General features: G+C 40.0%; 1 protein-coding gene across 6 annotated transcripts in view; it reads right to left on the reverse strand.

Moving 5' to 3' along the window:
- arid1b (AT-rich interactive domain 1B) overlaps positions 1-15,430 on the reverse strand; it is a 214,300-nt gene extending 198,870 nt beyond the window's left edge. Inside the window, exons 1-3 of one of the 6 annotated variants that reach the window (XM_058089852.1) lie at positions 14,312-14,452; positions 13,772-13,895; positions 11,144-12,318 (exon numbers count right to left, since the gene is read on the reverse strand). In XM_058089852.1, coding sequence (XP_057945835.1) covers positions 11,144-11,146 — 3 coding nt within the window. In that variant the 5' untranslated portion in view covers positions 11,147-12,318; positions 13,772-13,895; positions 14,312-14,452. Of the gene's footprint in view, positions 1-11,143; positions 13,896-14,311; positions 14,480-14,949; positions 15,088-15,167 lie in introns of those variants that run through there. The other 5 variants (XM_058089849.1, XM_058089850.1, XM_058089853.1 and 2 more) reach the window with 5 other exon arrangements.
- Between the last annotated feature and the right edge of the window lie 901 nt (positions 15,431-16,331).

Here is a 16,331-nt window from a genome sequence, read left to right on the forward strand (position 1 = left end):
ATAAAAATATGTTAGCTTGGAATGGGACACAGCAAACCGATAGAGTCGTTAAGGTAAGCTTGGCATTATGGAGGCATGACTGTGCATTGACCAGCAAGCTATGGATGGCTTTTGAGAGGGAAGTGAGCAGATTATTCTATGAGACACTGTGTCAAGCCTTCATCCCTCCTGATGAGAGAGACTGTTTCAGTGTAGCATGGTGCAGCCTATTTTCAGACAGAGACGGCTGTTTGAGCTCTCCAGTCATGGCCTCACTGATGAATGGCCTCCACTGCCAAGCAAAGAAAGGAAAAGGGGGGCTGAGAGCTCTCCAAGGATCAATATGTACGCACAGAAGTACCTGCTTCGCATGTTAAAAATCCCATCCAGCACCAGCCTATGTCCACTGTGTCCTGCACCACTGATGAACAAGCCTCTGGGAGACAGTGGGAAGGAAGGTTAGGCTGTGGAGGGAGGACTTAAGCATGTGTCAGTGAAGGTGCATACATGCAGTGCGTCAGCAGGTTTTCCAGAGGGGCTGGCATGTCAGCAAACTCAAGGTCGACGTGGAACACACAAGCACACATTTGCACACAGGCTTGCAAAAGTCACTGTTGTCTGTCAAAGGCGATGCATATCGTAATCATGAATCCGAAACAACAGCTATACTAGCTTATCATAGCAATAAGGAATGCATGGAAATGGGACTGGAATTTTTGTGAGCGGAAGGAGTGAGGGGCTCAGGGGGCTAAAATCTTGAAATGAATACAAACTACATGGTGTGGTGCTGACTATAGGAGGGCACATACGACAGGAAGTCTGCTTCTCTGAACAGAAACAAAAACCACCAAATCATAAAACCAATTACATATAGACATATATAGACAAACAACCATTCACACTCACATTCATACCTGTGGACAATTTGGAGTCGCCAATTAACCTAGCATGTTTTACCTGGAGAAAATCCACACATGCACGGGGAGAACTTGCAAACTCCACACAGAGATGGTGGAATCGAACTCGGGTCTCCTAGCTGTGTGGCCTGTGCGCTAACCACTTGGTTACATATGTATTTGTTTAATCACTGAATATGCTAATTTTACTGCCCTTTGTATCGAGTTGTGGATTCCTATATAGCAGTTAACCTGTACAGATAACCCACACAGAAAGCTTTCTAGATCTTCCAGAATCTGCACCTATTCCAGCTGTATTTCCTTGGCTTTCCAAAACAGTCTGTTCCAAAACCACACTCTGATGTGGTTGGTCACACTCCCAAGCATTCCCGAAGACTACCAGACTACTGCCGAACTGCACTCCTCTTTAGGTAAGTTAGCTGTTCTTCAAACCTGAACAAATATTCCTGGAAGCCATTAGCATTAGCTCTGTGCTAACACTGTGAAATCAGAGCAGTGAAACAGTACAGCGGAGGGGAGAGAGGGCAAGCCTACAGCTTGTATCCGGGAATGCCCATATAAGGACGTTCGGTTCACAGTGACATCACAGGGAGCCGGAATTAGAAAAAACTCTCTGAAACTGAGCGTCCAGAGCCATCCCAAACTTCATTCAGGGTTCACTTCCAAATGCGCTAACCTCATTATTTGAATATGTGGCATAGTTTAACACGAGAATACAACATTCTAACATCATTTATAGGTCCCAAAAGTGGAAAAAGTATCATAGGTCATCTTTCACATGAAATATCACAAAAAAAAAACAAAATTGAAAACAGTGATTTTGGCCCATTTTGAATTATGACACAACCTTTGTTCTGCTCACAAAAAATATGTACAGATACGGCAGAGGAACAAAACCAAAATCCAGACATTTTTATCTCTTATCTGACCAAAAATGCAATGGGTAATTGCCCACCCTTTGACAAAGTTTTGTGGAAGTCAATATTTGCTAACGAACTGTGATGAAAACACAACTTCAAATTTTATATCTAAATCTAATTTGACAGCAATCTATTTACGCCATCATTTTGTAATTTTTGGAGAGGAGTCCTACGATGACTATTATACCCTGCATTCAATATGAGTAAACATATTGTGTGATTCAGTTTTTGTTTGTGAATTAATGAATGAATCAAAAAGGGATGGGGGGGGGGGGGGGGTGGCGGTGGGAGGTAGATGAGATGTGAACCGAGTAAACAACAAGCTGTGCACGGCTAATAGCTGGGAAAGGAATTATGGTCCAATTGCTGGATCTTATTGTAGCCCTAATGCTACCGAGGCCTCTTGCTGCCTGGTAGCCCCTCTGTTTGATTTGATTCCATTTGGAGAGCCTTATTTTCCTCTTGATCTCACACATTAAGGACCTTGCTATTCACCAGAGCAGGAAAGACAGTCAGAGCAATGGACTGGATTAGCAGACAGCTGCTGAGACCAGGCAGGGCAATGTTTTAAATCTCTGGCTATGTCCGGTTAGATCTGCTAGCCTGTACTTCAAGATGCCTTTGGATCTTGAAGGCATGAATAGCCCTCGGCTGAGGAAAACTAAATACATTGTGGAAAGGAGTCAAAATTAGGTCTCTATTGGCCAAGACAGATCATCCTTGGTGTTAAAACAACAAAAGCTAGAGATCAAGAACTATGTCTGAATAAAGAGCTGACTGTTGTGTGCATTCAAGAATGAGATAAGAACATACTCAGTTCCCTTCATCCTAAATGTCACCCTTTGTCTGAATGTGCATGCATATGTGTGTGTGATATGGGACTTGAGTTGCCACGCTGATCTGGCCAGAGAATATCCAGCCAATTATCCCTCTTAATTATCTATTGACGAGATGGAATTGATGTTTTTGGAGAGCTGATTGGATAATCAGGAATGTTGGCCACAGTTATTCTCCTTGGATGAGATTGCTCTTCTGTCCAATCTGGCCTCCTGATTTGGGTCGTCTGCTAACAGTTGCAGAACATATTCCCACTAATGGTCGCTTTGGCTTTTGACGGTGACTGGTTTTAAAAAGCAAAATGTTGCTTTCTCATAAGGTAAAAAATACATTTTCAGGCAGACCACGGACTGCCTTTTCTATTTGTCATTAACCTTCTTATCTGCAGACAACCCGGTGCTGCTTATGAAGCTCAATATCCAAATCAGGCTTCTCCCAAACAAAGAACATTCTACTTCTGAACAAGGAAACAAGCTGCATTCATTTTTGCCTCCTCTCGTCGAATCAACGGCCCATTTTTAACCCTCTTGGAGAGCAAGCTGGCACAAAACCAGGCAGGCAGCAAGAACATGAGAGCGCAAAGAGAAGTGACACTGATTGTGCCTCCTCTAATTAAACCCTACCTGACCCCGGTGTTAGGACATCATTAGTTCTTCCTTGTAATCATCACACAGCAGCAATTACATTCTGTTTGGTCCCATTTGAGATTTCCATGAACAATTAAAGACAGATTGGGGAGAGGGAAGAATGAAGCTATATAAAGCGTGCAAGATTTTACAACAGTATGGTGGAACCTCCAACATCAAACACCACCCTTTAAGGCGTACTATTTAGATTATAACCCAAACATTCTGGACAAAAGTAGTGACATGGCACATTTTTACAGGGCTAATCTTTTTTATGCTACACATACACATATGTTCAGGTATTAATAACAACATATTAACCAAGTTTAATATACAAGACATTCACATGTCACATGACCACATGGCCTTGAGTCTTCAGTCTGGTTTTTAGGGTGACTCACTCTACTGAATCGGCACTTGCAAAAGTGACAAATTATTTTCTTCTATCTATGGATTGTGACACCTCCACAATATTATTATTACTAGATCGCAATGCTTCCTTTGATACCGTCAATCACTCTATCCTACTGGATTGCCTTCAAACGCATATTGGTGTTACTGGTCTGATACTCTCTTGGCTTACATCTTATCTTAAGGATCCGTCCCATCGTGTAGTTTATGATAATATGACTTCTCAGTACTGTGGTGTCACTTGCGGAGTTCCACAAGGATCAGTGCTTGGCCCTCTTCTGTTTAATATTTACATGTTGCCACTTAACATAACGTTAGCTTTCACTGTTATGCCGACGGCACTCAGCTGTATGTGCCATTAAAGCTAACTGACCCATGCCTATTTGGTTGACCTAATTGTACCCTATGCTCCATCTAGAAACCTACGCTCACAACGCCTCAGAAAGAGCCTTTTCTAGGCTCCAACACTGTGGAATGCACTACCTCATTTATAGGTCAGAAATGTGGAAAAAGCACAATAGCTCCCCTTCAAGATCCAACAGTGCAAAATGGAAATTCAAAAACTTTGATCAGGGGCGTATTAATGTGTAAACACCATTCTTCAAATGCGTATGCTAATCTGCTATTGTTTAAATAAACTTCATAATTACAGTAAAATGATCAAGTACAAACCCACATATTGGACTCCTTAAGTAAACCAACAATGAGTTTTTTGCAGATGTGCCTGCCTCAGTTTGTAAAAAAATAACAGGGTAAAGAGAGAAACTAAAAATAATCTCACTTGAGAAAACTCAAGAGCAGCAGTCACATGTCTCCTCACTTGCAGGAAGAACACTTAATAGAACTACACATTGCATTGCAGAATGGAACCTTCAGTGCAAGCGTACCCTTACAAACGTACATCAGGGAAGGAGATAGTGCTTTCTGTGCAGCAGGAGAGTCATGCTGGGGCAGCGTTTTTCTCCCAAATATGCCGTCTACATAAAGACAGTCCCACGTCTCAAACAAAGAGAGACCTTTGAAAACTCAGCTGGCATTTGAGCAAGGCAAATGAGACTCTTTTTCTCGAGTGTTGACTTCTGTTAAACCTGACAACAGTAGACCAGGGTTGTTGTCAAACACCCGTGAGGAGACAGAACCCCACAGGAGATAAATTAATTTGCCCTTTTTGGTGAAGAGAATAGAAGATTGCTTGAATGAATTTGGGTGTTGAGTCGTTGGTAGCCTACTCACTGACGTCTAGCGCGTTATTTTATGCTGAAGCTGTTAAATTCAAAATAACGCTCAGAACAAATGAGCGATTTCTAGCGATGTTGTCCGGTCTAAGTTGGGAGCTGGTGTCCTTCAGTTTGTCCTGTTATTTTGTTTGTATTTTGTTTAGCTGTGTACCAATGATGTGCATTTGAGCTAGCTCGTATTAACTCGTTTTCTTGCGTTATAATGCACCATCACTGCAGCTCGGTTATTATACAGGTCAGTTATGAAAATTGGACACTTTTGGTGTTTATTTTGAAGGATTTTTTATTAGTGCTTAAGCATCTAAATAGCTGTGTCCCAATGATGTGCATTTGCGCTAGCTCGTATTAACTCGTTTTCTCGCGTTATAATGCAACCAAAAATGTGTCCATGTTTCACATAAATTCCCCTAAAAATGCAGTTCACCCTTAATTTTAAGCCACAGGGATGAAAGTGTATGAAAAAAGTTGCCTTTCATAGTACGGAATTTACTGTATAGGTTTTTTTTTGTATCTAAATATGAAGTTCGCCAGCCATACAGATTACCAACTGCAATATTTAGAAAGTTTTCCTTGACGAGCATGTTCATGAATTCTGTCTTTACCTTCACTTCACTTACCGGCACACAAAAGCTGTTGAATAAAATGAGACCGCTTTAGACATTGCAATTACTTTCTGAAAATTAATCATGTAAAAAGGAACAACGTGATAAGAACTGTTAACAGGTTATTACAACATGGCGTGTTCAGCGTGGCTAAAAGCTTGCCTCCATCAGGAGGGAACAAAGTGCATTCTGGAGCCTGATTTCACATTAAGGCGATTTAAAATATTCTAGATCTGCTCATTTAGCGGTTGGACTTCTGTGTAACTTAATTTGACAAGATTAATTATACAATTAAATCCAAACTTCTCTCAATTATGTGGAGCAATGCAGTCCGCCCGCTCAGGTCGACCCCTCACCTTTGCTGAGGCAAGGTACCTGATAAGCATAATTTCATCAGGAGAAGAAGAAATTGCTGCCTATTTTGTTGCTGGGTTCCATTCAGCACATTACGACTCTTAATTGCTAGCAGACTTTACGACTGTGCCCTTGACATGGAATGGCAAAATGTTACGGCCGTTCACTCACATCAGTAAAACTGCGGCAGTTCTTTCCTGATTGACGGGACAATCCACTGAAACAAAAGACTTAATTGTGTGTGTCAATTGTTTCGGTAATTACAAGTGGCAGGCTTGCCACTCCTGCTTGGCTGATTTCTCATATGTGAGAAGGACTTAATGATATAATATGCTATTAGTTCCGTCCCGTACTGCTGTTTAACAATTCTGCCTGCCTCTGTCTAATATTTACATCAGAAGTGGTCGTATTGCGATTTGTTGGCCATGGACGGTAGATAGAACCACATGAGCCTAAATATTTCTGAGAAATGTCTGCTAAAGTCGAAATGATGTTGCTGAGTTCCATAAGGTAGCCTGCAAAGAACAAGCTGCCAAAATGGAATATGAGGGTATATAAATTTGCCAAATATAATCCTTAATTTAATTCCAGTATTAAAGATGTCATGGCTGTGAAACCCTACTCTTACCATAACTTTGTCATGTTGCGTATGGTGCTTTCTCTAGCCAGAGGCAATGAGCTGTCCGCCGGCCCAATAGCCATGAAAGTAGAACTGCATGATAAAGCTCACCCGATATTAGGAATTATGATGTCATACCAATATTAATATTTTGAATCACCTAATCACCAATTTTTTTTGTTCAATTAGTCAACAAATCAAAATTATTATTTTTTTTATTATGGCACTACAAATTTGAACTTGACATATGACATTATTTATTGAATGACACTTTTGGAGCGTGATTTTCTATTAAAAATAAATAATAACATTAAAAAGTAGCTCCGTTAACCAATCTTTTAAAAAGATTACCCAAGTGTTCTATTTCACCAACATGTGACGTGCTGTAAAGACATATTGTAAACAAAGATAGCATCGATCATGTGGGACTTCCCTACTGCCCTAGACATCTCGCGTGCTAACTGTGCCAAACGCTAAACTGAACGCAACGATGGTGGCGTGAAAGCCCACGAAAAAGTCTGCGCCACCAAAGAAGATGCTGTAAAGCCCCCTACAAAAGGCCTGTAGGGGTCCGCTCCCATCATCGTAGCGTCATCCACCATCACCAATACACAAGTCCTTGTCAGCTAGCAAACCACTATGAGCCATGGTTGGTACTTCAGAGTCTAAGCCATTTTTAATGTGTTGTTAATAGTCGTGATGTCATGATATGGGGACAAATCTACACTTTTGTTTGTCAAATCCAAGTTTGCTTGAGTTGTCCCTATCACTTTTTTTCCCCTATCACTGTAAAAAAAGATATAAAAAGTTGTTGGTTATCAGTATTGGGAAGCAGGAAGTATCTGCTTAAAACGTAAAAGTCGAAAAAGCAGTAAGATTCCGCCCGGGGAAGACCAAAAACCAAATTGGCCAATGAATGAACATGAATATGTTCGAAGTTTGAAGAGGCTGTCAATGCCCGGGTACGTGGGTAAATGTCTTTCAGACGGACCCGTTTGGGTAAGAAAAGGTCTACGGCCCGAGAGACGCATTGGTGTCTTACTTAGCTCCAATGACATACCCTTCACTGACATATCAAAATAGAAATTTGCCACTGACAGAAAAAGAAACTACTACTTGCACCACTAACCCATAATTGTCATCCACTTTTCGTAGAGAGAGAGAGCGAATACCCACAAGGGTCAAATGTAAAACCTCTTTGAAAGATTTTTCAAATCCTACCTTTACTCTCTCTCACAATCCCTACCTTTCATCATGTTCCTCATCCTCTATTTAGAAGAGAGAAGTAGAGGGCAAAGTGGTCGACTTGACCTTAATCTGCCCAGTAGTCGCTTTCAGAGAAATGACAAGCAACCTCCGAGGTAAAAAGCAACTGTTTCTTCCCTTTTTATCCAGATATTTTAAAACTATGCGTTTCCATGTTGACTCAGGTCAAAAGAGTTGAAAGATCGAGAGACTTCATTTTCCATTTGCCTCGATAGTCTTATGAACTTTACATTCAAGCATTTATATTCGGCATTTCCTGCTTAACTTTCCGCATCAACGTATTGCACGTAAGCAATAGCGTTAATCTCCAAACAATGTGAAATAATACCAGTCTTAAGTGCTATGATTAGTCTATGTCCATATCATCAGCAGTCTAACACAAAATATGCATCCAAACCAAGAAATCCAGAATAATTCCAAATAATATTGACTTCCCAAGCCAGCAAGAAAATAAGCATTTAAAAATAAAAGCAACTCTGAGTTTTTGGAGGTTATTCACCGGTGTTTAATGACATCATTTCCTACTTCACAATCAAGTGGCATGACTGATGAGTTCGTTGATAATTTCACCCTCAAACAGTTAGCAGCCAGCAGGGGACTGATACAGACGTATGAAAAACATGATTTGTGATTGCTGGATTCTGAAGCCCCCCAATCAGAAAAACTATCTAATTAAATCAAACATTAGGAGAGCATGGATGCCAGCGGACATTTTGCTTAGAAGACATCCCTTCTCATATGCATGTATCCCATGCATTATTTTTCACGACACACAACAGTATCATGTATAGAATATCAGTTTGTTTGGCAATGAACAAAATATTTGTTTGTATAAAAAATAAAACAAAATGAAAACAAGAATGGACAGTGATTTTTTGTGAGTTCACCTTCCTGTGTCTCTTCAGTCGTGCCCAGCAATCAGTTTGGGAAGGAAGAAGTTTGGGATGGCTCTGAACGCTCGGTTTCAGAAAGATTTTTCTAACACCGTCTCCCAGTGACCTCACAGTGAGACTTCCTTATATGGGCATTCCCAAATACAAGCTGTAGACCTATAATAGCATAGTGGAATAAATTAAAACAGACAGTTTTGGAAAGCCAAGGAAATCAATGTGGAATAGGTGCAGATTCTGGAATTTCTCGAAAGCTTTCTGTGCAGGTTATTGTGTGTAGCTGCTCTATAGGAGCCACAAGTCAATACAAAGGGCCAGAAAATATTCATAATAGGTCTCCTTTAACCTTTTATACACTACTCCAAGGTGCTTTATTTAGCTCTTGCCCCTTGTACCATTGTCCTTTGTTACTTTGTATTTACCTAATCTCTTTTGTTATTCATTTGTATGACAACTTATACTCGTGCCGCGGTAGTATGCTCAGCGCTCAGCCTCTTACATCACTCAACATTGGTCTCAGATGTGTCCCCAAGAAGTTCATATAAGCTGCCTTTGAGAGATCAATCCATCTCTTCTTCCATTTTTACTTCCTGTCATAATGGCCTGGTGTCCGTGTAGAATTTCTTGTCTGGCTAGTGGTTATTATACTGCATTCTAACATTTTAACCCTGTTCTATTTCTTACCATCCACTTTGCTTGCATCAATGGCAGCCGATTTCACCAGGATAGTATTCCATCGCTACTCTAACTTAAAAGAGCCAGGAATACGACCAGGCTGTCTAAGGTACAATAACAAGACACAAATTATGATGTCATAATTTAAACCAAATGTACCAAAATGTGCCCAAAGTCAGCTGGGATAGGCTACTGCATACTTCATGACCCTAATGAGGATAAGCAGCATCGAAAATGGATGAATGGAAGCTCGACATCCCAAGCACAAATTCACTATGTAAACGGTAACCGGCCCCGGGTGACTGATGGGTTTCCTCTGGGTTAATGACACGCTGCATTCAAATGCCTCGAGTCTCTTGGGTTAAAGTTCAGCAGCCAATGCAAAGAGTTCCATAGCAGTGGCATAGCGGGCCTTGGTCACAGCTGCTCTCCTATGCCTCGGGAAGAATTGCTTCCATTTGGACTGTCACTTTGGCCATGGCCACTCAGGCTTTTCTCATTTGTCTGAGAGCAGCGTCGATCCTCTAGCTCTCAAGGCTAATCTGTAGCCGCAGGTTAAATGAGACACACACACTTACGCTTTGGACCAGGATCAGCTTTGGTTCACAAAGGTTTAGAGTTTAGAGGGGGAATTGAGGAAAAAGCAAAAGACAGGAGGAAAGTGATGTCAACAGTAGCAAAGAAGGTCAAAAATCAACATCACATTATTAGTGGATGATAACGTACTTTAATACTCTATAAAGCAAAATGGGTGGGAAAAAGATTCTAGTCGCACAACCGTGAAGAAGCCAAACACAATGACCCACTTTGGCTGAGTGAGTGGACCAACGATGGACAACAATATAAACCCTTTACTGAACTTCCTTGATGTGTTGGGCTAAAATAGGAAAAGGCTTACGCATGCACTTTCATTATGCTTTTAAAAAAATAAAGTGCGGGCCGTACACATTAATGTAGTTCAATATTACAAATTGTAGCTATTCCTAAAATAAGAGACGTTTACATGTAAATGGCTAGTACAGGTGGTCCTTGGGTTAGCAACAAGTTCCATTCCTACGACACATTGTCAAGTTTTACTGTAAGTCAGAACTCAAGCACTTCAGTCGCTCACCCTTGAAGAGTGACATTAGTCTTCAGTCATTAAATGAAACCTTAATAAAAAGAGAAAACAAAAATCCACTACACTGCTTTATTACGCTCGCTTTCATCGGAGTAGAACGTTTAACATGCTCAAGGATACTGAAGCAACGTGGCAGTTATTTTTGTCATAAAGAGTTTTGTGATTTCCGAAACTCTCGTGAATGTGACATGGGTCCTGTGTGTGCGTGTGTGCATGCATGTGTGTGTGCCGAGGAGAACGGCTGTGTGTTGGGGGCAGCACGGCGGTCGAGTGGTTAGCGTGCAGACCTCACAGCTAGGAGACCAGGGTTCAATTCCCCGTGCATGCGTGGGTTTTCTCCGGGGACTCCGGTTTCCTTCCAAAAACATGCTAGGTTAATTGGTGACTCCAAATTGTCCATAGGTATGAATGTGAGTGTGAATGGTTGTTTGTCTATATGTGCCCTGTGATTGGCTGGCGACCAGTCCAGGGTGTACCCCGCCTCGCAACGCTCGTGAGGAAAAAGCGGTAGAAAATGAATGAATGAATGTTCTAGCTTGGTTCGACTGACAGTACCTTAATAATTATAATTATAATAATAATAATAATTGATCATCCTTACAAAGACTTGGGAGACATTACAACATGATCTTTATCCTTAACGATGGTCACGACAGTCGAGCGATTTAACAATACTGCACATTACTCACCATATAGTGTATTCTTCCACCACTGAGCACTCTTAACTAGTTCTCGTTCAAGTCCACCTCAAACATCTTCTCTTTAAAGGAACCTGCAACACAACATGAACTGCAGTGGTGAGACACTGTCCTCTCTTCTCCAGCAGATATCTGCAGCTGTGTGCCGAACGGACCCACTCAAGCTTGACAAACGTTGCCACATAAACATGTCACTCACGCTGTGGTGGCGGTGTGGCAAGGTGCATTTATTTCAGGCATAGAGAATCACTGATCTAAAACAGAATTATTTTTTGTACCATCTGTTCTCTGAAACCGCTAGTGGTAACATATACTAGACCAGGGGTCGGCAACCTTTACTATGAAAAGAGCCATTTTACCCAATGCCCACTGAAGAAAAATAGCCTGGAGCCGCAAAGCATATAGTATGTTTAAAACAACATTGGAGGGAATTTGGGGGTATCAAAGTAGTTCAGATAAGAAAAGACGAGTTGGAGTACTCTTGCTAGTATTGGAGATAAACTTACATACATAAATGTATGTGTAAACTACTGTAAACTTACCTGATTTGTTTACTCTGGCGCAAAAGAGCCGCTGTTTTTAAATGATTTCCAATTTATTTATTAGAATTGTCAAATAAGTATTACTTATTTTCCTTCATGTACTGAACTGAATAGCAGTCAGAACTCACTCAGGATGCATTCATGGTCTCAGACAAAGTTGGATTTTTTTAAAACTCATTACAAAAGACATGCATTTTCCCCATTCAGGTGTTAAAAAATATTCAAGCATTGCAAAGGGAGCCACAACAAAGACACTGAAGAGCCACATGCGGCTCTGGAGCCGCGGGTTGCTGACCCCTGTACTAGACAATGGTGGTGTTCTTACAGTTTTGTTGGTTAAAAGAATAGCATCTTTAATTTCCTGAAACTTGTACAACATATTAAAAGAAAACACAGTATGAGTGATGCTCATAACTTTTTAAAATATTTCTGACAGCCTTAATGTATTCCCACATTTAATCATCTCTTAATATTGACATTTCTAATTAAGCAGCATAATTGGAAAGCCGGTGTGAGGTGGCAATCCTTTCAGCGTCCACTGAAAAATTAATGTGAAAATTATTAATGAATCCCAGCGCCTTTAATTGCTGTGTACCCCGTATCCATAATTGCTGCAGCATCCTCCTTGAAATGACACAATGACAAACACAAGTGTCATGTCAGCGCTTTCCTTCCTCATCGCACAGCTCAATCAAAGCTAATCTATTTCACCTCAGCTATGAAAACTGAAACAAATTAAAAGTCCCATTTCATTTTCCGGCTTCATTAATGCATCTCGTTTCCAAGGTGATGATCATTTAGCAACTGGAACAAACAATTTTAAAGAAGCGTGGGCTTTGATATTTTCAGGGCAGCAAAAGAACGGGAGCTTACTGAGGGAACAAATCAGCACAGGTTTAATCCTTAGGCGCCAAAGTGTTCCACACATGTCCACAGAGACTTTTTTTTTTAATCTAAGCAAATATTTTAATATCAGATTTGGAGGACTGTCCCTACTGAATAACGATTTCAATGAAGGTGCACTACTGTAGCTAAATAAGATAAATGGGAAATGGTCTTTCACTTGGACAGTACTTTTTCCACCTCCACGGAAATGACGCAGCATCAGGACCATCTGGGGGTTCAGTATCTTGCATACGTTTGTGTCATATAGAAGCCCCTGGTTGAAACTAGCGGTTAGCCGTGCATCACAGCGTCATAGCGACCATAGTGTTTGCTCCTTTTATGTGATGTGAACAAGCCAGACACAATGACCCACTTTGGCTGAGTGACTGCACCAATGATGTATTTCACCATAAATACAGCTACAAAAGCCCTCTATAAGGCAATATTGCAATTTTCTTGTATGTAATAAAACATATGTCATACAGTTTAATCATAATCCATTCACACATTGCATGTCCTTTAAAAACAGAAAAGAAAAACAGCCTAAAGAAATGAGGAGCTGGAGGTGGCGGGGGCAATGATGAGTTCTGAGACTAGCCTCTTTCGCATGCAAATCATATCTGAATTCCTCATTAGCATAAATGCATGAGCAACTTTAAATGCTTTTAATTTTCAATCTCGCCAAGCAGAGGAGTAATTTGTCACTGTCAGGATGGAAGACTAAAAAGGTGGGACCAGAGGGAGCCAAGGACTGCACGCTAAAATGGAATCACAGAAAATTTCTGATTTACTAATTGACTGATGTGCAGTTCAGTCGTCTTGCCTTGAAGGTGTAAATAATTCTGTGTATATCTAAATGGCACAAATGAGAAAGTGCGGGGTGGATACGCGAAAGCACATTACATGATGCTTCTCCCCAGGCCATGCTTTTCTCCTGTGATTCTGATTCTCAGCCTTTTACATTTTTTTTTACTGTGCCTCTCCAAAGGATTGCATGTTTGCCGTTTTTGTGCTCAAAACACAGTTAATCAACTGGAAATTTAAATCAAAAGTCATATTATTTTACATCTAACAAAGAGAGGCATCAAAGAGCACATAAACACAGTGAGGCTTATGATATATCCACAATATATGGATCAATATATCGTATTTTCCGCAATATAAACCCTTTCATCAAAAAACATCGCCTTACAATCCGCTGTCCGGTTATCATCATCATCGGCTGTAGCTACTTTCACGTTGAAAAGAGTTTCACCTCTGGAACCAAGCTTTGGCCAAAGCCAGCATCATTGCTGAACAGCCACCTGACAACAAGACTCAATAGGAGTTAAAAATGACAAAAGGCACAGAAATGATGCATGAGAATTTACTGTATATTCTCCCATATTATGTTACAGCCCATTTTCAGTTGTGTTTGTCCGACTTTGTCCGCTGTTAATACTAACTTTCTGTCTCCCACTTTCGGCGAGATGCAAATCTTTTTGTCATCAGATTGTTATTTTGTTGTCACAATAAATGTCATTTCTATGTGACAAAATCTGGTTTCTACCACATAGTTTTAGACCCGTTGATATCAGTCACAAGAGGCAACGGTTTGCTAAATTTAGCTAGAGGTGAAAACAAGGGGAAATAAATTAACAAGCTCCACATTGGAATGACTAAAACCAATTATACTGACACGCTTAATTAATATTCAAGAACAAAGACAGGTAGTATGTGGCAAGGTGCTCACCTCCAGTAAGACATCCACGAGTTGGTGGAAGCATCCATCTGTTGTGCAACATTTCCAGGGCTGACATCTTCCTTGCTGTCTACTCATTTCGTGTTGTGAAATTGACACGAATAAGATAAGTCGGATGGCAGATAATCACAGCTCCGTGTCAATGTCTCCTGCAGACGGCTGAAAACGAGATAAAAGGGAAAAGCGAGCTTGCATTAATTGGTCAAAAGAGGCATTGTGATGGCCAGTGTTCACCCATATGTATTAATGACATGACTAATAGCTAAAATGGTCCAAGACAAGAGATGCATCAAAAGGAAATTCTGCTGTTACTCATTCAAATGTTTAGGACTGGAGGTGTTGAAAGCTAACTGCATAATAACTATGCTAACTTCAGTTATATTGAAAGGCAAAATTAATGAGTTGTAGTTCTTATAATGAGAAGCTAAGAGGATAAGAATCTGAAATATTTGAGGTCCCAATCATATTATGTATTTTGTAAACTCCTGGTTTAGGGCATAGTTTATCAGGACAGGTCTTCATTGTTCACCAATGTTCTCCTTTACTGAAAACGAATTTTGTGTCATGTTTCCATAACATAACGCTTTGTCGCTTATCTACCCAGATGTTATTATTTTTATTTGCGCTACCTTTTTTACAACTCACTGAACGAAGCCTCTCGTCCGAAGACAGCACCCTCGTGAGGATAAGCGTTAGAAAATGAATGAATTAATGAATGAACGAAGCGTCATACATTAAGCATCCTGTTCATGTATGTTTAAAAACAAAAAAAACTCCTCCAGTACGCAAATCCCTGCCAAATATTTAAATATTGTACAATTCATAACACTCAAAACCAGACACTTACCTTTCACTTCCGGGACTTGCGCGTGCCCATCCGTCAATGTATGCTTGCTAGCTAGCAGCTACGAAGTAGGTACGAATGTACGACGACACTTTGACCTTAAACGTCTTCTTTCCTTCTTTGAATACAAATAAACCTAATTACTAATAGCTAATAGCTAATCCTAAAATACAAAGACGCTTATTGGTCCATTAGATTAGGTTCAGGGGTCAAGGGTCATCAGCGAAGCGCGGTCGATGTACATGGCAACAGGGTGCAGGATAGGAACTACCTATCGCTACAATAACGACCTATTTTTTCTTGTAAGATTACAGATAATGATGATGTGTTTTATTTATACATGCAAACAAATAAATATTGTAAATCACTCGTTCTCTATGTGTAACATCCTTCAGTCATTCGTTGCTTAAATATACGCAAATAAGATTACTTTAGATATACTTGACGAAAACCGACAAGAGATTTATGACATTTTTGTTGACATTTAGTTTTTAAATAAAATAAATAAATAACTAATCACCATACATAAATCATTGCTGTATTATGTATAAAATGGAATACACGTCTGACGTCCTCTCACATTAGAAAAAACATGCTGTAATGTTTTCTACTTCATGCTTACACTGCCCCCCAGTGTTGAAAGATTGGTACAGCAGTTTGTTGGACGGTAAGCGGGCACAGTGCAAAGCAGAATGATTGTTGATTATTTTGAAAAAAAAACCGTCCCTCCTATTTGAAAAGATGATTTATAAATTATCTTAACACATGCCCGATATGCATTCTTTAAGCTGTACCAGGGAGTAAATTATTTAGGATTAGGTCTGTTGTTTAGAAGTAGCTGCTAAACTATGTGGAAACTGTCTGCACACAATATTATTCTGGGGGCAAGTATGCGTATATAATTATGTTTTTTCACTGTGGTTATGGTAAGACTTCCTAATAATTTCCATGAATATTCTATTAATAATATACTATTGATAGCATATACAGTACTGTATATAATATTCTATTGATAGTATGGACAGCACTGTATATTATTAAACTAATAGTAACTAATTCCTATAAATCATGTTTAGTAAATACAGTATCTTTGTATTTTCAATTTCAAATTTCCACTAGATGGCAGCTCTGTCCTACTTCTTACCCAAAAAGAACTCACAAAAAATA

This window comes from Doryrhamphus excisus, chromosome 13 (genome assembly GCF_030265055.1).
Source record: "Doryrhamphus excisus isolate RoL2022-K1 chromosome 13, RoL_Dexc_1.0, whole genome shotgun sequence".
NCBI classification, from domain to species: Eukaryota; Metazoa; Chordata; class Actinopteri; order Syngnathiformes; family Syngnathidae; genus Doryrhamphus; species Doryrhamphus excisus.